This window comes from Dipteris shenzhenensis, chromosome 16, assembly GCF_047967505.1.
Source record: "Dipteris shenzhenensis isolate YYH24624 ecotype China chromosome 16, Dip_SZ_1.0, whole genome shotgun sequence".
NCBI classification, from domain to species: domain Eukaryota; kingdom Viridiplantae; phylum Streptophyta; class Polypodiopsida; order Gleicheniales; family Dipteridaceae; genus Dipteris; species Dipteris shenzhenensis.
Genome location: NC_141611.1, coordinates 22,883,266 through 22,911,111, shown reverse-complemented (window position 1 = coordinate 22,911,111; position 27,846 = coordinate 22,883,266). Strand labels below are relative to the sequence as shown.

Genomic DNA, 27,846 nt, shown 5'->3' with positions numbered 1-27,846 from the left:
TGCAACTTATAACCTTCCAGTATTGAAGAAGGAATGCTGATTTCATGGAGCAAAACCTTACTGAGAGTTCATTGAAAATGACATCACTTCGTCCACATGCACAAAAATCAGAACAAATCTTGGTAACAGCCAATGTTCGCTGGTTCAGAATATTAAAGTAGTCCCACACCACACAAAATATCCACGTGAAATGCCCTGGTCTTCAAGAATATTGTGTATTACTGAAAACAACACAATAGGGCTATGGTCTAAGCAATAAGAAACCTGTACTGTGCCATTTTATGTAACTGTCTCTTTGTTTTGAAGGTCCGCTAAAAGCTCTTTTCTCAACTTTGCTGCCGCTTTCTCCTGCTCCAACCATTTTGTCTGCAATAAAAATACTTGTTTCAATTGTACAGGAGAAAAGCATAATTTGGAAAAACGTTTCATCCATCAGTAAACACTCATCAGCAACAATGTTACAAGACGATGCTACAGCATAAAGCATACCTTCATCTGCTGGAAACTACTTACTGCTCAAATTAAGAACATTGTGAGACCTAAGAGGTGCATATCCAATATAAGAGCTTCCTATAAGCTCAAATAAGACACAAAGTGACCAGCTCCAAATGGCTGACAAGACGCTGGCAGACCTCACCTCAGGATCCAGGCCAAAAGTGAGCCTAGATCTGGCCCCAGCTATAAGGCCGAGCTGCCCAATGCAGCCCATACCAGCCCTAGGCAGTCAAAATCGTTGGGATATATGGGTCCCTGCCTTTGAGCCCCCCCCCACCCCTCGCCCTAGTAAGGACATGTGGGGGTGACCCTACATCAGGTATGTGGAAGAGTGGACCGCCAAATGGGCAAAAAGTAGCAGTTGCCATGGAGACAGGAGTTCGGGCTGAGCGGACTACTGCGTGGGAAGCACATACAGGGCAAAGCAGTACACTGTCACGTATGAGACTGTCCATCAGACTAAGGCAAGGCAAATTGGGCTGGCAAGGAAGCCCAGCACATGGCTACGTAAAGGGGCCTTTATAGTATGCCAGGTCTGCCAGAAACAGGTCAGCCAGGGGCCAGACCTGCTCGGTTAAAGTCAGAGGTGGGGTTGCCCAGATTAGATCTGTCACCATTATGGCAGACTAATGGCGGGATATGGCAACCTTCCCTCTGCTACAAAAGCACCTCTTGACGGCTTTTCTCAAGCATCCAGTGCTTGAGAGCGTCTGTGGCAACTAAGAACCTTCCAAAGGCCATGTGCCAGGAAGACATCACCATATTAGTCCCCGACATTAGAGTGAACATATATTGTTTTGGCTGTCTACTTGGCTGTCTACATCCCCAGATTTATATGTGATTCCAGAGTTGCTTGTGTGCACATAGGTTGAGTATGGTCTAAGCAAGAGTCCAAAGATAGCAACCCATTGTTGGAGATTTCAACCTCAAGATTCGTCATCGTAATGTCATCATCAGAGCTTCGCTGAACCTTCTGACCCTATTACGATGGAAGCTATGACCATTCGAACATTGGGATTTCATCGGAGGACAAGATTCCTCCACATCTTGGGTTTCATCGCGCCTTTTTCATTTACTGTTACGCTTTGTAGATTCCTGCACATCCATCCGCTTGACTTCTTATTCCTCCTCTCCTTCTGAACCAGTCACACGAAAACCCGTTTCGTCATGTCGAAACCTCGAAACGATGAAATAAATCAAACGTACTGAAATAGGACGAAACCCTCTCAACAAAACCTCTGTTTCACCCAAATCAAAATACACATTTTTGCCCCGTCTTTTCTACAGCATATGCTTCCAAGTTTTGACTCCTTAAATATCAAAGGGTCTAAAGTTGAAACTTTAGAAAGGAGAATGAAAGCCTGAATTTAAATAAATTTTGAAGAATGTGTGTGTTTTGAATTTCCTTTTTAGGTGTCTTGACTTGTATTTCTTCTTTGCTCATTCTATATTTCTTCTTTGCTCATTCTAAACTTGAATATAACATACTTTATTTGCCCCTTCCTTGTATATATTCAGTATCATTTCAAAACCTATCCGAACTTGGGAAAGGAGAATGAAAATTTGAATTTAAATAAATTTCAAGAATGTGTTTGTGTTTTGAATTTCCTTTTTAGGTGTCTTGACTTGTATTTCTCTTTGCTCACTCTAAACTTGAATTTAACATACCTTATTTGCCCCTATCCTTGTATATATTCAGTATCACTTCAAAACCTATCCGAACTTGGGAAAGGAGATTGAAAGCTTGAATTTAAATAAATTTGAAGAATTTGTTTGTGTTTTGAATTTTTTTATAAGTGTCTTGACTTGCATTTCTCTTTGTCACTCTAAACTTGAATATAACATAGCTTATTTGCCCCTATCCTTGTATACATTAAGTATCAATTTGGTTTCTTATTTGCCCCTATCCTTGTATACATTAAGTATCAATTTGAAACCAATTCGTTTCGTTTGAAAATGTCATGTGCCCGGATTGGTATCCGACGTGTACTGGGTACACAAGACTAGCTCAGGTAGCCTGGGGAGGCTTAGAGCTAGGCAGGCTTGATTCTCGGGTTGAGTGGCAAGGGTACGAACCAGTTAGAGGTCTTTGCTATTTTTTGCGCTTGGGACCCAAGTCTATATAAGGGGCCCAGAGGTTCAGTTCTCAAGAGGGCCGATGGGAGCAAGTTTCATTCCCAAGTGCTAGGTCTGATCCTTGAGTCGCGGATGCACGCTTGCATCATAGCGTAGCCCAAGGCCCAGCAACAGATCCCAGGCTTCACAGCGCCACCTAGTGGTATGGGACACCAGGCTGGTTAGGATCTGGTTGGGAGTTCGTACCAGTAGCTCAGCTCATGGCTCGGAGGGGACATCTCCTGATTCGGGATCACATCCCGTAGATGTCATGGTTGGGTGGTGAGCAGCCTGCTCAATTTCCCTCACGTTCGTGTGTTCTTGTGTTTGCTTGCAGATCAGAGGTTTCAGGAGTGCTGGGGATGTGTCAGTTGGTATCAGAGCCAACTCTTGAGGTAGGAACTTCTGTTGCGAGAATTTTGGACGATTTTTTCTCCAAGTATGCCCTAATTTCGAAATTCGTGCTCAAACCCTGCAAGTGTCTGCTGGTTCATCGCTTAAGGGAAGTGGTATTAGATTGGGATAGAAGGAAGGAGAGAGAGAGAGAGTGCAGGGTGATTTCGTTGCAAGAAGTGACAGGTTGAGAGAGAGGGAGAGAGGTGTAGTTAGGAGGGAGGTCCGGGTAGAGGCATCAGAAGGGATTCAAGAGAGAGTGTAGAGTTGGGGCTAACCACAGGGGATCCTGCATGTCGGCTAGCTGCTCAGGGGTCGTGATGGCAAGTAGAAGGGGAGCGCAAGAAGGTGCGCAACAGGATAGGGCTAGATCGCAATCTAGGCCAATTGCTTTTTGGGGGGGGGGCCTGGAGACTTGAAAAAGCGCTACCCCTCCGTTTTTGGAGGGTGAGCTTTTGGAAGAGCAGGGCTTTACTAAAAGCCTGCTCTCTTGCTTTTAGTTCGGCCAAATTGCCTTCTCCCACAACCTGTAGATTGCATAGAATTCCAACCCCTCTACACCTTCACGCCCGGGAGCCAGAACACTTGTACGGCCTGCTACAACACTTCGTACGGACAGCCAAGAGCGGAGTCCCTAGTTCAAGAATCTGAGCTGAATCGTCAGCTCAGCTCAGCCAGCTTACCTTCTTCATCGACCAGCTTTCCCTTCTTCCATCGCCTCCTTCTTGGCCAGCTTTCACTTCGTTTCTACCTCCTAGCTCCGAGGCCACCTGCTTGTTTCTCTTCTCTAGCCTATCTTCTTTTCAAATCAGATTTCAGTCGTGGCTGATTCTATAGACCCTGAGCTTGCGATGGGAGACCAGGATCTGAACTACCATGCCGAGGATGACCAGGGTCTCTACGATGATCTGATTACGAAAAAAGCCTTCAGTGAATTCACCACTGCTCTTGATGGAAAGTTTGAGCAAGTTAACACGAATCAAACGGGGTTGACACAGCAACTCCAAGGGATTCAGACTACACTCACACTTTTGAATAGCACTATTCAGCCGCTCATGCATGTGGATGCAATGGCTCCAGTGTTAGGTCCGAACATCACTCCAGATCCTTTTTCTGGAGACCAGAAGTCTCGTACCAAGGAGGTTGTTGACACTTGGTTGCACAAGTGGCAAGTATACTTCTAGTTTCACCCTTATCCAAATGACAAGAAAATACAGCTTGCAGCCGAGTTTATGTCAGGAAAGGCTTTATTGTGGTGGAAATAACTCCAACCCAAGCCTGCAACATGGATTGAATTCGAAGGGGTCTTCAGGAAAGAGTTTCTGAAGGAGGAGGAAGATTACGATATCGTAGGCAAGCTCAAAGCCCTCGATATGTCCAAGCTGAATTTGACTTTTGAAGTTTATCTTCAGAGGTTTCGGGATTTGCAAAGAAGAGCTACAAAGATGGATCCAGTGACCTTGTTAGGTTTCTTTGTATATGGTTTGCCTGACTCATACAAGTTACAGATCAAGAACAACAAATGTACCACGTTGCAAGAGGCCATGAATTACGTACGTATTTATGATGATACCATGGCCAGTGCAAAGGGAACCACAGTTGTCGACACGGGTGGAAAGAACAAGAGGAAGTTCTTCCAGTCTACCACTTGTACCAGGGAGACGAATTCTATAGACAATGCCTCCAAGAAACATTTGACTTAGGCGAAGAATGGTCGTGCTCGTTTCCTTCATACCTTGAAGCTAAAGAAAGAGAAACGTTGCTTCATCTGCGAGGAGCGGGACCACACTAAGAATGATTGTCCTAAGCGCAAGAACCACAAGCAAGCGTCGGGATCGAAGCTCCAGGCGGGTTTGGGTACCAAAGCTAAGGGAGCTAATCAAGCTTCGATCACAGGTATTTCTGTAAATGTCATTACCTGCCCACTTTCTTGTAATTGCACTTTTAATACTTCGTTATTTGGTTCCCATGATCTTTTCCGAGTTTAAAGAGAAGTTAGGGACCAAAGATTTCACATTCTCTTTGACCCGAGCAGCTCTCACAACTTTGAGGTGCAGCTTCCAATTGAGAAGCAATTTTGGGATCGCAAGATTAAAGTCCTTACTATCCAGATTCAAGAATACACAGCGGCTCTTACGTGCTATGTCATGCACTTGGAGCATGTGGACTTGTTAATCGGAATAGAGTGGTTTAAAACCCATGATATTCGGATTGGATGGAAGGAACATACTCTTTCTTTTTTTGATAAGGACACCCAATTTTGTATTCAATGTGATAATATTCCCTCTTCTCAGGGACCTATTGTATCTGCGATGCAGCTTCGGAATATATTAAACACTTCTCATTATGGTGTCTATCAGTGTGTTTTGATTCCGCTTTCTTCATTTGTTATCTCTGTTAATAACAAGAATGATTTAAGTGTGTTTGAACACCGTGAATTGAGAACGTTGTTAGATGATTTCATGGGTGTATTCTCTGCTCAACTGCCAAAAGGTTTACCTCCAGAACGAGCAGTAGATCATCGCATAGACTTAGTACCTGGGGCTCAACCTATTAGTGTTCCACCTTATAGGATGAGCCAGCTTAAGGAGGATGAGTTAGCTTTACAGCTACAGGATTATTTGAATATGGGCTATATTCGCCCGAGCAAATCACCTTGGGGAGCACCTGTCCTCTTAAGAAAGAACAAAGATTCTACATGGAGAATGTGTATAGATTATAAATGATTGAATAAAGTGACAATTAAGAATCGATACCTTCTACCTCGTTCCGATGATCTAATAGACCGTTTGGCCGGAGCAAAGTATTTCACTAAGATTGATTTACATACAGGTTATCACCAAATCCGTATCTATGCTAAACACATAGATAGAACCGCATTCCGAACTAGGTATGGCCACTACAAGTTTCTTGTATTACCTTTCGGTCCGACCAATGCTCCTATCACCTTCCAGCAAATGATGAACGATTTGTTCCGAGATTTTCTGGGCAAATTTGTTGTAGTGTTCTTAGATGACATCTTGGTATATAGCCGAACGCTAGAGGATCACATAGAACACCTCCAGATTGTTTTAGTTATTCTAAGACAGCATAAGCTCTATGCCAAGATGAGTAAATGTGACTTCTTTATGAAGGAGATCATTTACTTAGGACACAAGATTTCTTCTGAAGGTATTAGCATTGATCTGGATCGTATCCAGGAGGTTTTAGAATGGCCTATCCCTCAGACTGTGAAACAACTTCGTTCTTTCCTAGGATTTACGGTATTTCTACAGAAGTCTGTGCGTGATTATTCACACATCACGGCACCCCTAAAAAACATATTGAAAGGTCGTGGACGCAGGTCTACCCAACCGATCTCTTGGAATGACGCATTGAACAAGGCTTTTGAAACCTTGAAGTTAACTATCAAGGAAGCACCCATTCTTGCATTGCCCGATCCTACCCGACCTTATGTTCTCGAGGCCGATGCGAGTGATTTTGCGATTGGGGCAGCTTTATTCCAAGAGGGCAGACCTGTAGCTTTTGAGAGTAAGAAGCTAGACGACACCCAATATCGCTGGCCCATACTAGAAAAAGAACTCTATGCAGTCGTGTATGCACTGAAGGTTTGGAGACACTACTTGTATGGTTCGAAGTTTCTTGTATTGACTGGTCGATCATCAGTCAATCAAGTATGTGTGTGATGGGTTTGAATTGAGGGGACGGAAAGCTAGATGGGCAAAATTAATACAAGATTTTGATTTTGAAATACGTTATCTCAAGGGTTCGTTGAATAGTGTGGCGGATGCCTTAAGTCGAGTCAAGTTTGTAAATGCTATGTCATTTACGGAAATATCCTCAAACCTATTTCAATCCTTGAGAGGGCTCTGCGCAACTGATAGTCATTTCAGTTCTTATTGGCAGAGAGTCCAGGATGGGAGCTCCATGGTTGACCAAGACTCAGGGATTGTGCCACCTACAGTACAGGCGGCGGGAGGTCAGTGGATGATTAGGAACGGCTTGCTATTCCGGAATGGAAAGATTTGTGTGCCAGATGTTTTAGAACTTCGATCCAAGATTCTCTGGGAGTGTTGTTGGGGTAAGTATGATCAAGGGCTTGCTCTATGGTGCATGTGTGCATCTAGGGGAGTCACATGTGTGTTTGTGTGTGTTGTAAAGGCACATCAAGTACTATGATGTGTCTAGTGTGTGACCCAAGTGATGATGTAAGACAAAGGCAATCCCACTGATGTGGGGATTGATTCCCACTGATGTAGGGGCTGATTGCCACTATGTAGGGAAGGTATTACCTTCTCCCCCTTTCTATAAGAGAGAGTCCTCTCTCTCACAATCATAATAGAGAACTATCATCTTTCTTTCATTGTGCTCTCACACCTCTTGCAAGATGCATCTATTCTATCCTACGGGATTCTACAAATGGTATCAGAGCTTTAGGTTCTAGATCTAGCCTAGTCTAGCATTAGATGCTATCTCTAGCATAAAACTACTAGTTTCTCAAAACTTCTTCATCTTCTCCATTTTCCTCCTCCTTCCCCAAATCTTTGAGAGCTCTGTTCTCTGCATTCAAGCGACCATTGCCCAAACCCTTTGAGCTGCAAACTCCTCACGTATGGGCGAACTTCCAGCTGCAAGCATTCAAAGAAATTTCGACTGTACGCGCAACGCCAACACTCACACTCCTTGACGAACTTTCGTGCAAGGCCGCCTCTGTACTTACCTATCTGCAAATTCCTCTGAGCCCGTGCTGGATGACACTAAGGGCAAGCTGCTGTTGAAATCTGAGCTCGTTTGGACAAGAGATGGAGGAGAAAACGCCGAAAAACCAGTCGGTTTTCTCAAGTATCTACAGGGCGACCTGTCGCAACATTTCGCCCCTCCTTGCTGGTAGCCCTTCTCTGGTATGAGGCCCTTCTTCTTGCATAAAAATCCCCTTGAATAGAGCTATGAGCTGTGAGAATTGCACCCTCCAAGTTCTGGTCTCTGTTTTGGACAATTTTGACAATGTTGTGAGTTTGATGCTACATTAGATGCTACTTTAGCATTTCTGATGTTTTAAAGTGTTGAATAGCTTCAGTACACTATGGCTACAGCTTTGCTTTAAGTTGCTACACCTGGATTTGCTTGGAATACTTTCATTTAGCCACCTCTATGAAGCATGCAAGTGAAAGCATCATTGATTTGCAGTATGGAATTCGGTTACAAGTCTTTGCTACACTAAATGCTTGTACTTTGAAGGATTATTTTTTTATTGCTCATATTTTCACTTGTAAGGCACTAGACACTGTCCTCGGGTAAGACCTTGCCATGGAAGCTAAGACCTTTTTTGAGAAGTTGGATGGAACTAGCTTCCATACTTGGCAAACAAAAGCCAAGTTTATGCTTATGAAAAAGAAGATATGGAATGTTGTGAATGGAAAGAAGTCTACAAAAGAAAAAGCTAAAGACAACAAGGACTACTTCAACAACAAAGCAATTATGCCTGAAGGAAGAACTCCATCAGCAAATGAAGAAAATGAAGACTATGCCTTTTAGGCATCACTTGGTCAAATTTTGAGGTTCTCTGCCTGAAGTAGTACTCCAAAAAGAAGATGTTATGTAAATCACCTCTGGTCACCATATGATGTAGGCCATGTGATATGTGTTTTAACTATCCCATTTCTGTGAACCTCACACCCTTGGGAACCCTTGCTAGCATGAGATCCTAGCCATAGATTAATCCTTGACCACCATGAGATGGCTTGAGAAACTATGAGACTAGATGTATCCTTGACACTGCAAGAGGCAACCCTTTGAGGGGGGTTTTGTTGGGGTAAGTATGATGAAGGGCTTGCTCTATGGTGCATGTAGTGTGTGTGACCTAAGTGATGATGTAAGACAAAGGCAATCCCACTGATGTAGGGATTGATTCCCATTGATGTAGGGGCTGATTGCCACTATGTAGGGAAGGTATTACCTTCTCCCCCTTTTTATAAGAGAGAGTCCTCTCTCTCACAATCATAATAGAGAACTATCATCTCTCTTTCATTGTGCTCTCACACCTCTTGCAAGATGCATCTATTCTATCCTACGGGATTCTACAAGTGTCATGATGCTCCTAGTGCAAGACATCTGGGTATACATTGGACTTTGTCTCTTGTGAAGCATACCTTTTATTGGCCTAAAATGTGTGCATTTATTGAAAACTATGTGGTAGGTTGCTAGGTTTGTCAGGTTACTAAGGCAGAACGCCTTAGAAGCGTGGGTTTATTACAGCCATTGCAAATTCCAGATAATAAATGGGAAAGTATTTCCATGGATTTTATTACTGGTTTGCCTCGAATGCGCAAGGGTCATAACTCCATTTGGGTCATAGTCGACCATCTGACAAAAATGGCTCGATTCTTACCTACTAGAACAACTATTTCAGCTGTTCAACTGACTCATGAGTTTGTGTACCACTTGTTTAAGCTGTATGGTTTGCCCTCTGACATAGTTAGTGACAGGGACTCAAAGTTTACGAGTAACTTTTGGACACTTGTTTTTGAGAAGTTAGAAACTACTCTAAGTATGAGTTCCTCAGATCATGCACAATCCGATGGCAGTACAGCGAAGGTCAACCAACTGGTTGAAGATATGCTTCGGGCATATGTTTCTAAGAGACAGTTTTCATGGGAAGATTATCTACCTATGATAGAATTTGCTTATAACAGTGCAAAGCATTTGAGTACTGGTTACAGTCCTTTTATGCTTATGTACGGGTTTCAACCTAAGTCACCAGTTATGGTTGGGTTAAAAGGAATCCAAAATGATGCTGCAAAGACCTTCTTGCTAGACATGCTAGAAATGTTGCAGTTTGCCAAGGAGTCTATTAGAAGTGCCCAAGATCGACAGATTTTATGCTAATAGACATCGTTCACCTAGAGAGTTCTCTGAAGGAACGATGGTATATTTGCGAATTCCCAAGGAATCCAAGAGCCTAAGTACTGGTTTGGTTCCGAAGTTATCCCCCAGATACTGTGGTCCATTCAAGGTTATTAAAAGAATTGGACCAATTGCATATCGACTAGAATTGCCTCCTGATGTTAAAGTACATCCAGTATTTCATGTCAGTAGACTGAAAGAAGTATTGGGTGTGGATGATCAACTTGTTTCTCCTCAAGAAATAATAGAAAATACAGATTTGACTTTTATTCCACACGAACCTAAGTATATTCTTGAATTTCGTGAAAGACAGATTCGTAATAGAACTATCACGGAATACAAGATCAAGTGGAAGGATCGTGTTGAGGAGGATGCGACATGGGAGACATTACAGAACCTCAAGAGGACATTCCCGGGTTTTTTAGGGAACTCAGGAGTGAGTTCTTAGAGGAGGGGAAGTATGTCATGTGCATGGATTGGTATCCAACGTGTACTGGGTACACAAGACTAGCTCAAGTAGCCTGGCGAGGCTTAGAGCTAAGCAGGCTTGATTCTCGGGTTGAGTGGCAAGGGTACGAACCAGTTAGAGGTCTTCGCTATTTTTGGCGCTTGAGGCCCGAGTCTCCATAAGGGGCCCAGAGGTTCAGTTCTCAAGAGGGCCGATGGGAGCAAGTTTCGTTCCCAAGTGCTAGGTCTAATCCTGGATTGAGTCGCGCACGCGAGCTTGCATCATAGCATAGCCCAAGGCCCAACAGCAGATCCTAGGCTTCACAGCACCACCTGGTGGTATGGGACACCAGAGGCTGGTTAGGATCTGGTTGGGAGTTCGTACCAGTAGCTTAGCTCGTGGCTCGAGGAGACATCTCCTGATTCCGGATCACATCCTGTAGATGTCATGGTTGGGTGGTGAGCAGCCTGCTCAATTTCCTCACGTTGGTGTGTTCTTGTGTTTGCTTGCAGATTAGAGGTTTCAGGAGTGCTCAGGATGTGTCAGAAAAGATGAGTTGACACGACAAAATGACGAAGCAAATGAAAAGTTTCTTGTGACTATGTTTTGGACATCTTATTCCTCCTCTGCTTAGATTCTTCTTCCGCCATCATACTTAGCACTTTGAACAGACTGTCATCTGGTTTTCTACAATCCAATTCTTCAGACAATTCCAAGTTAGACGCTGTATTGCAAGCCTCAAGATTCCCGCCATTCGCATTTGGTAGTGTCCTCCTTGAACCTTCCCAACGAGAGACGGTTTTCAGGTATTCGCATCTCGCGGTCTCTTACTAAGCAACATGACACCTTCCACAAAATCAACTAGTATTTTTGTGAGCCTCCATCATCGTAAACAACCTTGTGGAAACAACGAGAAGGATTATATGCAGTCACAATTCCCGCAAATTTGCCGAAGCCTTTGAAAAGTTTGTGGACGCGTCTACCAACTAGACTACAGTTGGCCTCATGGGAGTAGTCCTGTTTTCTTCTGGGTGCCAAGTACAGAGCAAGGTGGTTAGAAAAGAGAGAGGTTTGAAGATGCAGCAAAATCAATGGCAAACCCTTGGTCCCAAGGCATTTAAGTCGCCATCAAAAATCTGATTTAGCTTACATAGATACAGTTCCTTTGTAGTCTCTCCATCCACTTTTATGATTAAAGGATGAACAACTGCAAGCACGCTTGATTGTGGACGAATGCCCCTGATTCAACAATCCCAATGATCTGTTATCACTCCAAAAATGCATCCACAAGACATCAAAGGCCTGGTTGGACTTTGGATAATGTTGTCAATACATCGATCATACGAAAGAGACTACTAGGCTATGCGGATGGGCCGTGACAGATAAAAGGGCTTCCTACCCCCCGCCCCCCCACCCCTTCCCCCTTCAATTGTTCTTCACCACCCATTGCAGGATGCACCACCCCCACCAGCCCTCTATTAATTGTATCGTAGAAAAGGAGTGGCTTGAAAATCCCCCAAGGTTCCTCACCAATCGGTACTGCATACAGTGAGAGCCTCTTGATGCAAGCAAATGAGATGTCATTCTATGCTGAAAGGGGAGATAGAAATGCTGTAGAGCAGACAGCTGTTGTTGAAGCTGTGATGCCTAGAGGGGTTATGACAAAGGCTAAGCATAACTGTGAAAATAGCACTTAACAACTGAGGAGAATGCATTTATGCCAATGCTTATGATGCATCCCAGCCCCGCTATGCCTCTCTCTAGAATGAAGCTTCAAAGCCACCTCCTATTAGCAAGGATGATGCTCCTATGTTGACTAGCCACCAGATCCTCCCCATGTTGGTAATTCCTACACAAGGCCAACTCCATTTTCCTATGCCGATGATAGAGACAGCCTATCCCTTGAGCGCATCCGTTGCACTGTCTTAAGGGTCCAAGAGACCATTTGGGAAATTCAATAGTGGTATGTCATACGAGAATGTAGGTGATTCCCATGGACAGCATGAGATTTTGGCTACCAACACAGAACACGAGGTTGTCGCCGTTGGAATGGAAAAGCGTGATGCATTGACCAAACTTGGTGGATTTGGAAACTCTGTGTTATTCATCCTTCCAATATCAACTGAATTTATGGATTATTCAGCTTTTAGGAGAGGAGAAAGGCCTACAAATAGGTAGAAAGTGGCTTTATAACTCTAGGTGCCATATCCCATTGAATTCCCCACAATGACATTCAATATGTCAAAGCCCAACAAGCTATTGGACATCGAAAATATGCAATGGTTTGACATCGAAAATATGCAATGGCTGGGAACTACGCACATGCACTCCTGGAAAGTGTGGAACTGCTGTTTGCATGACTGCAGTGAGGGAAAGCTGGAATGAACCTGCCTCCTCTGCTGGCGTGATAACTGCTGAGGGTAAAAACTCTGCCACCCTCCTGGAATATGGAACTGTGGATAGAAATGTCTCCCAAAGAACTTGCGTGATGTCGGGAGCTGTGGAAACTGTAGCTGTTTCTCTGAGAAACTCCGAGAGAGATGGAACTGTGGCTGTCTCTCCAAGGAGCTGAGCAGCAACTGGCACTGCAAAGCACCCCTCCAAGGAGGAGACTGTACTGGATGCTCTCCGAAGGAACGGAGGAGCTGCTAGGCAACCCTCTAATGACTCAACTGAATGGGATGCTACCGGAAAGAACTGTGAGATGTCCAGAACTGCTGAGAACACCTCATCGACCATAAATGACTGGCATAGCTTCTTCCTAATGGGATACTGGGACTAAGCATGTCCCCCTGAGGTACTGAGGAAGTACTGAGGCTGCTGAACACACCTCCAATGAATCCACCAAACTGCTGTCATCACCAAGGGAACTGCAGGTGTAGACCCTGGTCACTGGTACTGCTGGTGGTTCGTGATCTGATGGAGAGGACTCTATATGACTAACCTCCTGGAGTGCAGGGCACAATAATGGGAAGGCATCGTCAACTTCTTAGCTGACCGGTACTACAACTACTGTTTCCCTAAAGTGCCGAGGAAGGGGAGCTGCGGAGGGAACTGCATGACTATCCTCTTGAACTGCCGACGAATCATCAACCTCCGTACTGGTGATAGCTAACCTGTGACTCCAACTATGAGGGTACTCCCTCTTGCAAAGCCTGACACTCGTCTAGCAAACTCTTGAGATGCCCTCTCCTGCGGCCAAGACTGAGCCCCCTAGTACTGAACACTCCTTATGAGAAGGTGAAATGTGAGTCAAGCCGACTAAAACTGATGTGGCCAACTGAGCTGCAAGGGTGCAAGTCCCATAGGAAGTGACTTTTGATATATTGCATATTGAGTGGAGGTCCACAACATTTTTAGCTTTATTAGCCTTATATGTATGGGTGTGATCCATTTTGTTTCAAAATTACCCATGATGTATCGAGTAAAGGCTACAACTTATAACTTTGGGAAATTTTGAGTGCTATGATGCCATTTAAGTTTGGAACTTAGACATCTAGTGTTCCAAAATACCCGATTTATAAGTCTACGAAGTGATATTGAGTGGAGGTGACCAATTCAAAACAAAGAGTTTGTTGAATTCAATATGTAAGTGGTGTATAGATACACCATTTGATTGAATAATATATTTTAAGGTGGTGTAAAGATACACCATTTTTTGAGAACAAGGCATACAATATATTATCCTATGCTTCTGAATCTCTTTGAGTGGTCAAATCATGATATTGCATTTTCACCTAATGGGTCAAGCCTAGCCAAATGATGTTTAATATGTACAAGGCCCTATAGGATCAAGGATTGTGATACATTTTTAAACATCATAGCCATGCTTCTTTTTATATTTCTCTACCATGGCTTTGAATTCTTGAAATCTAGAAAACTCCTTTAGAAAATAGACCCCCATAATATATGTTGTAGTAGTCGATGAAAGTCAAGTAGTACAATGAATCATTAATGATGTGGATCTGATGCATAACCCCATACATCCATATAAATCAAATCAAGAATACCTCTTGCTCAAGAGGTGCTTCTCCCAAAGTTTTCTCTTTCTTGTTTTCCCAAGCAACTTGCTTCAAAAACCTTTCCAAGAAACAGAAGTTTAGGATTCCTAGTGCCCATATTTTGAGTAATTTTGATGGGTGGAAGACCCATAACACCTATCTACTGCATCTCGGGTATCCCCTTGGGTGGAATCCCCAAGAGAGCTAACTGTGGGGATAGACGATAACTTCGGGCGATGGACCCAAAAGGCTCAGTCTAAGATTCCTCCAAGGGTGGAAGATCCATCCCTCATAGCTGTGAAAACCATTTATTCCCCTGCTAAAGCTGATCCAGCTGATTGAGTTCCTGAAGTGGAAGACCCAAAGAGCTAACTGGACATGATAAAGCTGCCGGAGGAGAAAAAGACCCATCCGACGTAACTGCATGAACTAACTGATCCTCTCGGGTGGAAACTCCAAGTGAAGAGGCTGTTGAAGCTGGATGATCCCTGTGGGTGGTAGACCCAAGAGTCTCATCATCTGGGTGTGTGGACAGAGCTAAGCTCGCCCCAGGGATGGAAGACCCCTGAGAGCATGCAATGGAAATGGCTGCACTACCCCCATGGGTGGAAAACCCTGAGGCACTACATGTAGCGACCGTGGAGCCTGAATGATCCCCTGGATTGGTAGACCCAAGGGAAACCACAGTCTAAGCTGCTCGTCCACTGAACTGTGCTCGGAGATGGAAGACTCCAGTGCAGATAAAGGACTTCCTCTTGATGCGCGGTCTGTGGGCACTGCGGAAGAGGAGAGGACCTGTGAGCAGGCCATGAGAAACTGCTGGTGCTGTACAAGCATCTGCTTGTTCCACTTCAGACCTTGACATTCTCTTTCTCCTACGCCGTGTCTCCTGAGATTATCGACACTCCAACTTCCCTATGTTGGAACATGACTGGTCACTTCCCCATTCGTAAGCCCCCAAATGAGGAGAGCGTGGGACAGGTGGGCCAGAGAGAATTACAGCTGCTACATGGACTGGCTATCATGTGGGCAGTGTAATCACAGACAAAAGAAAGAGGATGGGGCTGCCACATGGACAGCACATAGGCTGCCATGTGGGCAGCACATCTAGAGGCATACCTGGCAACGGAAAGCTTCCCTGGAAGTCTGGAAAGGTACGAAACAGCCACGGCAGCAGTACAGCACAGACCTGAAGGGCTGGAAGGTGGCATCAGCATCCCGGGTGCCTACAGGGTGTGTACCGAAGGCTGGCGAAACAGTGCGGGCCTGTACGGGCGGCCACACGGAGCTGCACAGAGCTATGGTGGAACATCTAGGGGCACAGGGCCAGCTTGCAGGGCCCTCTGGCTGGAGCAGTATGGAAGGCTGGACAAGTCTGGAACAGAGCCAGAAAGAGGGCTGATTATCAGAGGTAGAGGGACAACTGCAGGTCGGCAGGTAAGGCCTGGAAAGAGCCTGGAAAAGACTGTGACAGGGGCATACAAAGGCCTGGGCCAGTGGCTAGATGCCACGTGGCCAGGCAGGCCCAGGTTGGGCTGCTCAAAGCCAGCCAGCCTTGGGTCAGCTGGAGCCAACGAGGTCGGCCCCACAGACCCCTGGGTCGGTCTGTTTGGCCGGTTGGCTACCAGCCCCTATAAAAGTAGCCCATTGGGGGCTCATAACGAATCCATTTGAAGGGCACTTCAGCAGCACATTGGAGCAGCAGATCAGCAAGTTAGGGGCCATCATCCAAGAGGACCAGAAGAGGCTGATTGCTGCAGACATAACTCAGAGGGTGACTTCATCCTAGGCTGTACACCAAGTCAGCAAGGAGGACGGATCAAAGAGGGAGCTTGGGCCTCATCATTGGCTGCGTTCCAGAGCAGCAAGGAGGTCAAGCGTACAGGTCGAGCACTGCCTTATTAAGTGGTTGTCCGGGAGGCGAGCTTGACGGTGTGTTTGTGGGGCACAACAACGAGGCGCCCCTAAGCTCAAAGGGAGCACGCAGGACGAGTGCTTTGGGAGAACTGAGGTAGGAGAACAATTGTTTAATTATGTGTGCACATTGAGACAGCACTTTACTGACACACTGGGATTACTTTTGTATTGTGTTTATTTTAGACAGAAATATAGGTTTTGTTGGTTCTACATCTCTCCTGTGCATTGCTCATTTACTTGCATCACTCATCTACACTACATGCATATAAAGAAAGAAGCTTTGGATTCCACATATCTGACATGACTGTGTGAGTTCCTTGGCTCTTGGTCTTCCGTTGTGCATACCCTCTATTTTCTAACGTGGAATCAGAGTTCTAACAGAAGTTCAAAAGTCGTGAAGCCTGAAGGCAAGGACCTTGCTGAAGGACGACCTTGATTCAAAGCTCTAGGAAATCATCTTCTATGTTTGAAGAACAATGCCCTTGCGAGAAGGAGGAAGACTCAGGTTCCGATGGGTGTACGAATTTCTACCTATCTCTATAGTTCATTGTCATACCTAGATGAATCCAGGAACATTCCCAAACTCATCCTCTAAAAACACAACATAGTGCAGTTTCATTCTCACGAGAGTCACTCATAAGATTGAAAACCATAAACTCCATCACACATAGCAGGGACAAGCTACTATGACATCCCCATTGACGTCATCAGCACCCAACAGTGGGTGTAGACCATAGTTAAAAGTATGCTCTCACACATACAAATCCACACACCCACACATACTTGAGCATCCATCTATAGTTCATTGTCATGGTCGAATGCCAAACCTTTGGGAAACGGGCAAACCAGGCAGGACCAATTACCCCCTATGGAATATGAAGGTCCGGAGCCATCATATGGTGAGATCGACATGTGAGATTGCAACGGGAGTGGAGTTAAAGCCTCAGCCCACCGTGACTCAAGCCACTGCAACAACAGCGGCAGTTATAGTACCGGCAGACCCAGTAGTAGAGAAGGACTGGGTGCACGAGATGTGGAGCCCTGGCCATAATCATTGGCACCATTGCAGATTCGGTGCTAACTCATATCCAGTTGGCGGACAATTCCTTTGTCGCCTGGACCATATTGAAGGGGATGTATGAGGTGAGTAACGATGCGAGGATTCTTGACCTCGAGACGGACCTCTATAGCATGAGCATGGATGAAGGGCACACGATACAAGACTACATCACGAAGATAAAGGAGGTCAGGGACAAACTCTCAACAATTGGTCAAGTTACTGATTTAGCGCGTATGGCTAGGCTTTTGCTTGGCCTACTTCCCAAGAGCTACAAGCCCTTCGCCACAACGATGATAGCAAGGCAGAGGGCAGCACCAGTGACATTTGAGGGATGGTTCCATTGGTTCCACAGGAGGAAGCTCGGGAAATAAAGTGTCAAGGATATGGAGAGGATAAAGCCTTTTATGCCAAGGACAATGACAAAGGCAAGGGCAAGGGCAACCCAAGCAACGACAAGCCCAAGAAGGTCCAAGAAGGATCATAAATCTGAGAATGACGGGGTGCTTTTGATGATGAAAATAAGAGGAAGTGCTTCTACTGTGACATGCCAGGGCATTTTGCAAAGGACTGCAGAAAGAAGAAGTCGGATTAGAAGAAGAAGAAAGACTCCGATCATGATTGAGAGGAGAGAAAAGCACATGCAACAAGAGAGCTTCTTTTCTTGGTGACATCTCCATGTGCTATTGAGGGACAGTTTGCAGACCCCGGATTAACAGTCAGGATATCTGACATTGAGATGTGGTTAGAAAAAGAGTCTGCCGCCTTTGTGAAGGTGAAGGAAAGCACTAAGTGCTTGGATGCCTGCAGGTGCTTGGCTGGTAGCACTAACATGAGGGAGGATTCTTCAGGAGGACCTTTGGACATGGAGTCAGATGGGAGCAATAAGATTGGAGGGGACATTACACAGTTACACAGTGTGGTTGGGTGTGAGTCAATGAGGTGCATGATTTGCGTTCAAAGCAAACAAGCAAGCAAGTGGATCATCTGGTTTGAACGTTTATAACCTACTATGGGCAGATTCTATGCTTTGCATTTCTCAAGTGTTGAGAGATTGGAGGGTGTATGCCTTCCTGGAAGCCAGAGAATGGAGGCTTGGTGCTTTTGTAAGACTTGAAAGCCGGATACCAGAAGGTGAAGAGGGTGGACTTGCTGAAGCCTTTGCTGTGCAGACAAGGACACTTACAGGAGGTCAGAGTGTGCTGATGCCAGGAAGATACTTGTTTGAGGGCTCATTGGGAGCTCATGGTCCAGGTATTCTGAAATTCCATTTCGAGTGGACCTGTGTACTAGGGTGATTCTATTGCGGAGAGCTGGACCTGGAGGAGCAGAAGCCAACGGTAGAAAAATCGAAAGAAGAGGACGACTCCGAGGTGTTCCATAGGGCTCCATCATGGACTTTCTTCATCAACGGGTTGGGATTGGCCCAAAATGGGTTGGTGAAAGGAGGTGTCAGAATATGACTGGTCAATTCCACTTTTGTAAGCCCCCGAATGAGGAGAGTGCAGGGAAGGTGGACTAGAGAAAATTACAGATGCCACATGGAGAGCATAGTGGCTGTCATGTGGGCAGCATAATCTCAGACAAAAGGCAGAGTGGACAGCACATAGATTGCCATGTGGGCAGCACATCAAGAGGCATAGCTGGCAAGAGCAGCGGCAGCAGTACAGCACAGCTGGTGGCAGACGTGAGGGTTGGAAGGTATCGTCAGCATCCCAGGTGCCTGCAGGGTGCAGGGTGTGTACCGAAGGCTGGCCCAACAGTACCGGCCTGTACGGGTGGCCACACTGAGCTGTATGGAGCTATGGTGGAGGATCTCGGGGCCAGTATGCAGGCACCTCTGGCTAGAGCAGTATGGAAGGCTGCACAAGTCTGGAACAGAACCAGAAAGAGGGCTGATTATCAGAGGTAGAGGGGCGACTGCAGGTCAGCAGGTCAGGGCTGGAAAGAGCCAGGAAAAGACTGCGACAGGGGCATACAAAGGCCTGGACCAGTGGCTAAATGCCACATGGCCAGGCAGGCCCCGATTGGGCTGCTCAAAGCCAGCCAACCTTGGGTCGGCTGGAGCCAACCAGGTCAGCCCCACAGACCCCTGGGACGGCCTGTTTGGCCAGTTGGTTTGAGGGGCTACCAGCCCCTATAAAAGGAGCCCATTGGGGGCTCATAACACATCCATTTTAAGGGCACTTCAGCAGCAGATTGGAGCAGCAGATCAGCAAGTCAGGGCCATTATCCAGGAAGACCAGAAGAGGCTGATTGCTGCACACATAGCTTGGAGGGTGCCTTCATCCTAGGCTGTACACCACATCAGCAAGCAGGACGGATCAAGGGGGAGCTTGGGACTCATCATTGGCTGCATTCCAGAGCAGCAAGGAGGTCAAGCACCTGCCTTATTTAGTGGCTGTCCGTGAGGTCAGCTTGAAGCCATGTTGTGGGGCACAACAACGAGGCTCACCTAAGCTCAGAGGGAGCACACAGGCCGAGTGTTTTGGGAGTGCCACTGAGGTAGGAAGACAGCTGTTTGTTTATGTACAGGGGTGCACACATCTACATAGCACTCTGCTACTAGACGGTGACACGATGGGCATTACTTTGTATTGTGTCTGTTGTGGATGGAAATATAAGTTTTGTTAGTTCTACGTCTCTCCTGTGCATTACTCACTTATTTGCTGCACTCATCTACATTAAGTACACACAAAAGAAATAAGTTTTGGATTCCACTCATCTAACACCACTGTGTGAAGTTTCGAAGGGATGTGTTGGATATCAAAGCCTATGTGTGAGTCCTAGTGTGTGTGTGTGTCCCTCACTAGAGTCTTGTGGGTGTGAAGAGTCCTTCTCCCACTTGTTGCAAGTGGGACACTTGTCCAAGCTGAACAAGCCTTAGATTAGATTAGATTCCTATGTGAGGTAGTCAGTGCCTACAAAAAGAGACTTGTACTTGCATCAATCACTATCAACAAATCTCGTACTCACCTCTGATTGTGTGCCTTCCTATCAGGATGAGCAACAATCCTCCTTGAAATATCTGTTTGCCTCTTTCCCTTGTGTATGCTTTCTCTTTTTACCTTTACATGCTCGCCTCTTTATAATCTGTCAGTAAAGATGGAAAATCTATCAAGAACTCTTCTTCCATCCATTGTGCATCACTGGCTGGCTTGTTTTTAAACTTTATCAAATACATATATCTCTTTTTCCCACAAGTACTCTTGCCGTGATGATATACAATCTGTTCTTGACAATCCCATCTTCAAGTTTGGGTTCCTCTTGATGCTTGAGGCTGCAAAAGTGAAGCACCTCTGAATATTACTGATGGTCCCACCAATGCTCTATGTCTAAAATATGGACTCGCATATAACTTACTCATGACTAGATGTTTTGGGTACACATATTGTACCCCCGAATAGTAGGTATCCATCCACGATGAAGTATACCTCTTAAGTCCTTCCGTAAATGTCAGCGAATCCTCATCAGAAGGATAAGCTTCGACCACTGCTCCTAGTACCTTCTCCTTAATCACAAAAATGTGATTATCTTGGGATCTTCTACTCAAAGCATCGGCTACTAAATTCTCCCGCTGATATTCAATATTCGGTTGATCAAATGATTGAAGTATATTCAGCCCATTTGATCTATCTTGAAGAGACAATGGATTGGGAGTACAAATGCTTGATACTTTGATGTCCTATCTTAATCTTGAAAGCACAATCATATAAATAATGCTTCCATAATTTCAAAGCATGTACAACTGCCAATAACTCCTTCTCATATGTTATACACTTCAACTGGGCCCCTTGAAGCTTTCTGCTCTCATGAGTCATAAGCAATGGGATGCCCTGTTAAGAAAGACCTAGACCCTTGGTTAGTTTCTCCACACAGCGGGAATAGTAAATAGATGAGGTGTGTGCAACAGAAGTCCGAAGAATCTTAGAGAGGAGAAGGAAAAGCTCCAATTCAAAACTTTAACTTTGTGTCCACCAGATAGAACTCACAAGCACCAAACTCAAGACATAGACCACCAGTTCCAAAAAGCCTCCAAATGTATTGCACAAATCTGAGCCAAACTGTTTTACAAAAAGCTTCACCAAAGATCCCAAAACATGCAGCATCCACTGCCCTGCATGCTCTATGATGAGCAAAAACTCTGCTCCTACTGTCCTTGCACTCTTTTGGTTGTGCTCCTCAGCAAGCTTCAATCACCTTTCAGAGTGCGAGTTCCTTGGACAGTGCCCTCCTGCAGACATGTGTGCTCTCCTACTGGCTGTAGGCATGTACAAAGATCTGCTCTAAGATGTAAGGGCTGCTTCCAATCTGAACTGTGTGTGAGAACGCCTGCTGCTGCACTCATATACTCCTCTGTTGTCCAAATAGATTGTTGACTTGCACACTGGAGTAGGGTGCAATGGCCAGAGACTGAACTCTACGACTGCCCCCATATTGGGGCTTTTTAAAGAGTAAGAAACCCTCTAGAGGCCGAATTGCTCCTTCAGCCAACCAAACTGCCACAGACCGACGTGGTCTGTGGATCTGCCGAGCAGTTACCGGTCTATGAGATGTCTTCTCCATGCGCCTTTTGCTAGTTCTATATTAGATGAATGTGTACGCTTCTCTCTCTCTCTCGCACACTTGCATGCAGGTGTCAGCGTAGCTACACATGTAAGTGCATATTTTTATTTATAAATGTTGGCCAACGTTACATCGTTTCTTGTTACCATCTAGCAAAAAGCACACAATATCGACACCATCAACTGTAACATGTGGGTGAATGTCGTGGATCATAACGTAGCCAGATAAGTTTAGCGTGTCAAATCCTGCCAGCATAATGTTCTGAACGGAAACAATACTGGGTGAGATGGTACAATATGCAAAGATAATGAGCTTCTCTAACACATAGGGTGCGGTTTCAGCAACATAAAGAGAAGGTACCTTCACTTCTTTGCGTTCAGCCATCCAGTCAAAAACATCGTCCAAAGAGGAGACTGCCAAGTACGCAACTCCGACCATGGCAGCGAAAGTATATACGCGCACCATCACTGCGATCTGCAGATCCACACTAGGGTAAGCAATATAGCACTACATCAAATATCCACATTGGGGAATACGCCGGGAGACCTTTCCGGGAAGGAAGGTCCCCAACAAAAGTCCCCGGATAATGCCGAGCTGGCGTCACCGTTTGCGCGCCGGCGCTGATGTGGCATAGCGCAACCGGCGGTGATGTGGCATTACAGGAAGGGCACGATTGGTGTGGATAGGTGAGATGGCATAGCATGCCGGCCGTGGCGTGGCACGATGTGTCAAGCACGTGGGGGCGAGCACCAGCATTAAAAGTCAGTAAGCCGAACATAGGGGTGGCACAAGCTTGATTATAAAAGCCATCACCTCTCGTGACACGGATTGGGCTAATTTACTACTCAAAAACTTCAAATTTGTTAGACCTTACAAGGCTCCTAAGTGGAAGAATTTCCTTCTTCTATCTACTATCTGTAACCTGAGCCATGTATGACTAAGGGAAGTCATCTTTGGAAAACACTATGGAATGCATTTGAACAGATCAAGAGTCAAATATTTTTCTTAGGACATGTGCTCACCTCTAGGCTCTTATTTGTCATGGCATGCAGCATGCGAAGGGAGAAAGAAAGAAGAAAGAAAGTTTATTAGCACTGCCTCGGAAGGGGCAGCCTATAGCATCGAGAAAAATTCCCGTCTAAAGCGCGGATAACCATGTCCTTTCCTAGTTTCGTAAAAGAACCATGTCCTTTCCTAGTTTCATAAAAGAAAGTTGTAATTTCTGCATGGATAATCTTCTTCTTCGTTGGATCCCTCCTTAATTCTTTTCAGCCCTCTCTCCACTCCTGGCTCGCCCCTTGTCTCCCTCTCCTCTCCCTTCTCGCCTCTCGTCTCCCTCTCCCTTCTCGCCCCGTCTCCCTCTTTCTATAGATGTGAGGGTTGTGCACCCGACACCCTCTACCTCTTGTTATTAAAAGTCTTTGAAAAGAATTTTGGAGATATTTGGAGGCTAGCTTCGGTGTGAGTGCCCTAGTCCGTCTTTGCTGGGCTCATCAAGGTCAGCTCCCTATTGTAGAGTAAAGAGGAGGAAGTACGAAGTGTCCTGTAGCGAGATCCTCAAGAAAGTTTCAATGTATGGTGCGCTTGTTGAGGTATGTGAGCTCATTTGTGAGAAGCTTTCGGCTACCTTTGGTCTTGAACGTGCCGGGTTGGTCCATGCATATACAAACAAGGTTGGTGAGGGAGGGGCACACCCTAGGACCCCCAAATCGCGTATGCAAGGAAACTTACAAGAAAACTCAAGAGTGGATTCTCGAAGCTGTTTGATGAGGGAGCTCGGAACCTTGTTTGTCTACAGAGAGTCGAATCTGGCCAGTTTGGATGGGTCTGTGTTTGGATGTTTTCACTTGGACGAATTCTTTTATTCCTCCCTTGGCCAGAAAGGTATTTGGCCCCAAAAAGGCTTGGGAGAAAAGCCAGGAGGTACCAGACTTTATGGAGGTTCAGTTGGCAGAGTACGTGATTGTTACCAGAAGATTCCAAAATGGTCCATTCTCGCATGCTTGTTACCTGTATTAGCAGCAGACATGTTACTTTGCCAAATGTTGCCTTACCGGGGAGGAGAGTACATGCTTGGCACAAGGTGACAAGATGGACGAAGAAGTTGACGAACATGCTAATGAGAATCGGCCTTCTAGTGATCATTCTGTGGGGATAAACTCGTTCGACGGGAGACTAGCTCCCAAGGGCCGGATCTCAGCTCACTTCTAGTTAGCCACGGTTTGATGAGGAACGAAAGGATAATCTGCATAATGAACTGGTGTCATTTGATGGATAGATCGCAATCCAAAAGGCACCTCCCTCTCGAAATAGTGACGTGCTTGCTCGTCTGGCGGCACATGATGTGGACAATTTGGAGGAAAAACATTACCACATGCAATGATTTTCTCTAGAAGGGGGAAATCGAGAGATGAGATAGATGATGGTGCTTAGAAGGCGATGTGCAGAGAAGCGTCGTTTGCAGGTCCACATGCATCAAGCTTCTCACGTAGAGCCGCTGGAGAAGGAGCCCAGAAGTAAAAAGGGAGAGGTTAAGCATGTTGGTTCTAAGGCTCTAGTCAAGAAGACCTCCCAGAGGCTAACCACAAAAACGGGCTCTCTGAAGAAAAAGTTGCAACCCATCTCCCGTTGGAAGAGGCCCCCAAAAAAGCATACAAAGGAGGTCTCTAAGAGGCTCATAAACATGGGAGGCGATAAGGAAAATCGATTCGACTTCCTACATGATGCCTACAAAGCTTTGGTGCAATAGGAGTACATCAACCGGTGTCCACACCGTCACCCTTTTGGTGTCATGGAATGTTCTCGGATGCTGTGATAAGGTAAAACAAAAAGATTGTTTAGCAGTAATAAGATGTTGGAACCCATATCTTGTTTTGCTTCAAGAAATCAAATGTGGTCTAGGAGGTGGGTTCTGGCTAGCCTTTGCTCACTTGGGGTATGAAGCTTTTTGTGAATTCTTTGATGAGAGGGAAGGTGGAGTCATGATTCTATCCAAACCACGTTTGGGTGGAAAGGAACTTTTCCATGATAGCCCAGGTTGCTTTCTAGCAGTGTCTGTTTGGATCTCCGACTTTCAGTTCAATGTGGTGTGTGTTTATGCTCCTAATGAAGCGCAGATTTGGGGGATTGTTGGAGAGAACTTAAATAGAACATTTCGGCCAGTAGATGGATCCTAGGGGGGGACTGATACATGATTGAGTCCACACTGATCGCTCGCACTCTGTTAGATGTCTGTCTTGGGATGAAGCTGAAGCTTGGGAGGAGTTGTGTCTTGACAAGGTGCTAGTGGATGCTATAGAGCTAGATGAGGAAGGGTTGTGTGGGTCTTCCTAGTGTAATAGATGTCTGAAGTCGAAGCCTAGGAGGAGTTGTGTCTTGACAAAGGGCTAGTGGATGCTATAGAGCTAGATGAGAAAGGGTTGCGTGGGTTTTCCTGGAGTAATAGAGGAAGGGCTCCGAGTTTAGAGGAAGTAGGATATAACACATACTCTCCATCGTCCATCTTTCTTTGGTATGATAACCACAGGGCTGGCCCAGTCAGAGTGAACAATGGGAAAAATTATATCAGCCTTAAGCAACTTGAACACCTCCTCTCGAAGTACCCTCACTTGCTCAGGACTCAATCTTTTCATTTTCTAAAATACCGGCCTTGCATCTTCTTTTAATTCAATCTTCAAAGGCTTCCCTTTAAACCCTCTAATCTCTTTATATGATGTGATAAATAAATAGGGATACCTGCGCAACATGGCTGAATACTCTTCCTTTTCTTTCAGAGTAAGATCTGGATTAATCATTTGCTGTACTAATTCCTGTGTTGAGACAGGTGCCTCTTTAGATTGCATAAACTCCTCCATTGCTTCAAATCTATCCTCTTCTAACTGATGTACAATTTCAGCCTGCTCCTTTGTACCCAAAAAATTCACTCCCTCAATGAAAGCAACCTGAGCTTCATCACTGTCAGAAGTAATACTACTTTCTTCTTCACTCGTGGTCTCACTCTGTTTTTCTTCTTCTTCGATTGGGCTTGATATCTCAGCATGACTTACCATATCAAAACTGAACTTTTTACCATTAGATGTATATATTGAGATTATTCCCTTCCCCCAATTTTGAATAGCTCCCACTTTTCTCAACCAAGGTCTACCTATAATGAGAGGGTAAGCACCCATACCTGCCGGCATAACATGACAATCTATTCTGCAATGCACATTGAAGACTTCCACATCCAAATCCTTCACTACCCCCAAACTCTTCACTCTGGCGTGGTTGGCCATTCTTATTCGGAAGTGAGAAGGATCAGTAACGTCCAAACCCAACCTCTCAACACAAGATTGAGTCATCACACATATCTAGGCACCTCCATCAATGTATGCCTCTCCAAGCTCATATCCTTTATGCCATGCCTCCACCGAAGGACAAATATCAGGAAGCTCCGAAATAGACATAATTTTTTTTGCTACTTTATGCACAACTCTCTTCTTACTTGGATTTACAGCTTTCCTCCATTCTCTCTTCAGCCTTGGACAGAGCCCAACCATCTGTGCAAAAGTAATATCCACCTTTCTGTTAGACAAATCAACAATCAAATCATATTTTGCCTGCTCCTTTCCCAAGGGATAATCTGCTGTTCTGTACTTCTGTCGGGGCTTCCTTACCTTTTTCCTCTGGTAAGTAACAACATCTTCAACCTGCTTACTCTTTTTAACACTTGGCTCTCCTTCTTCATCCCTGTTTCTCTTCCCAAGAGGCAAAACATCCAAATTACTCTCTTCCAATCCAAGCACGTTGACAAACTTACGTTTCCCCCTATCTTCAAAAGAAACCTTCTTTACTCCGTTACTACTTGAAGGTCCAGGCTCTTTTATCTCCACTCCATGATCAGCTGACCTATCATTTAAATTTGAAGGAAGTGGGTACACATCACTGCCAACTCTGGAGGGCTTATCACATTGTGTACTATAATGTCCCCAATCTAGACAATTGTTGGCTCTTTCCTACTGCTTTCGTAGGAAGAGCTGGGTATTCTATGTTGCAAGGTTCCGAGGCTTTTTGTCACCTACAGATATATTGGGATTGTCGGTTGTAGTATATGTGTAGCTTAGGACCTCAAGTCGTGTTCCGGTGAGAGACGTAGGCTTAAGTGTGGTAAGCAAACAAAGTGCAAGCATGTGTAAAAGGTACGTAAACCATCTTTGTTGAGGTAATGAAGGCTTTCGCCTTCATTGGGGGTTGTAGGGTTTAGGAAGAGTTTAAGGGTTCAGAAGGAGGTTCCAGGGTTTAGAAAGAGTTCCAGGGTTTAGGAGGAGTTCCAGGGTTCAGAAGGGAGTTCCAGGGTTTAGGAGGAGTTCCAGGGTTCAGAAAGAGTTCCAGGGTTCAGAAAGAGGTTCCAAGGTTTAGAAGGGGTCCAGGGTTAGAAGGAGGATCCAAGGTTCAGAGTAGGGTACATGGTGGAGAACTCGTCTCCCTCGTAGATCATGGAGTTTAAGGGTTTAGGAAAGCATAGGAGTGGGAGAGGAAGAAGGTGTAAGAGCATGGGTGAAAGGAGAGAGAGGAGGAAGGAGGAGGGAATAGGAGGAGGGAGAGGGAGGAGGAGGGAGGAGGAGGAGGAGGAGGAGGAGGAGGAGGAGGAGGAGGAGGAGGGAGGAGGAGGAGGAGGAGGAGGAGGAGGGAGGAGGAGGAGGAGGAGGGAGGAGGAGAGGGAGAGGGTGGGTTGCAGGGTTGGAGGAGAGGGGAGAAGGGTTGCAAGGTTAGGACATGCTTTTGGACATGCAGTGCAAGGAAGCATGGACACTTGAGACAAATGCTTGGAATACCAAAGTAGACTCAACACAATGCCCCAAAGAGTGTGGGCTTCATTCCATTATGGGGTATTTATACAAGTTGGAGAGCTTCTCTCCCTGCATGTAACACAAAGTCGTATCACAAAGTTGTTACACAAAGTTGTATCACAA

The 27,846-nt window shown here is 45.4% G+C and overlaps 1 protein-coding gene across 2 annotated transcripts; it reads right to left on the bottom strand.

The window, feature by feature from the left end:
- Positions 1-22,659, bottom strand: LOC147892702 (uncharacterized). Of its 2 annotated transcripts, XM_087387709.1 has the most exons (3): positions 22,536-22,659; positions 22,256-22,369; positions 1-366 (listed from the first exon to the last, which is right to left on the bottom strand). In XM_087387709.1, the coding sequence occupies exons 1-3, from the start codon at positions 22,596-22,598 to the stop codon at positions 280-282; spliced, it is 264 nt and encodes an 87-aa protein (XP_087243835.1). In that variant the 5' UTR covers positions 22,599-22,659; the 3' UTR covers positions 1-279. The 2 variants fall into 2 exon arrangements, with proteins under 2 accessions (XP_087243835.1, XP_087243837.1); XM_087387711.1 differs by lacking the exon at positions 22,536-22,659 and having other exon boundaries at positions 22,256-22,470.
- Between the last annotated feature and the right edge of the window lie 5,187 nt (positions 22,660-27,846).

Coding starts and splice junctions, on each gene's coding strand:
- LOC147892702 (XM_087387709.1), bottom strand. CDS start 22,598: ATGCTATGCCATCTCACCTATCCACACCAATCGTGCCCTTCCTGTAAT. Junction 22,370..22,535: donor GTAATGCCACATCACCGCCG/GTTGCGCTATGC, acceptor GTGGATCTGCAG/ATCGCAGTGATGGTGCGCGT. Junction 367..22,255: donor CTGAACGCAAAGAAGTGAAG/GTACCTTCTCTT, acceptor TTTTTATTGCAG/ACAAAATGGTTGGAGCAGGA.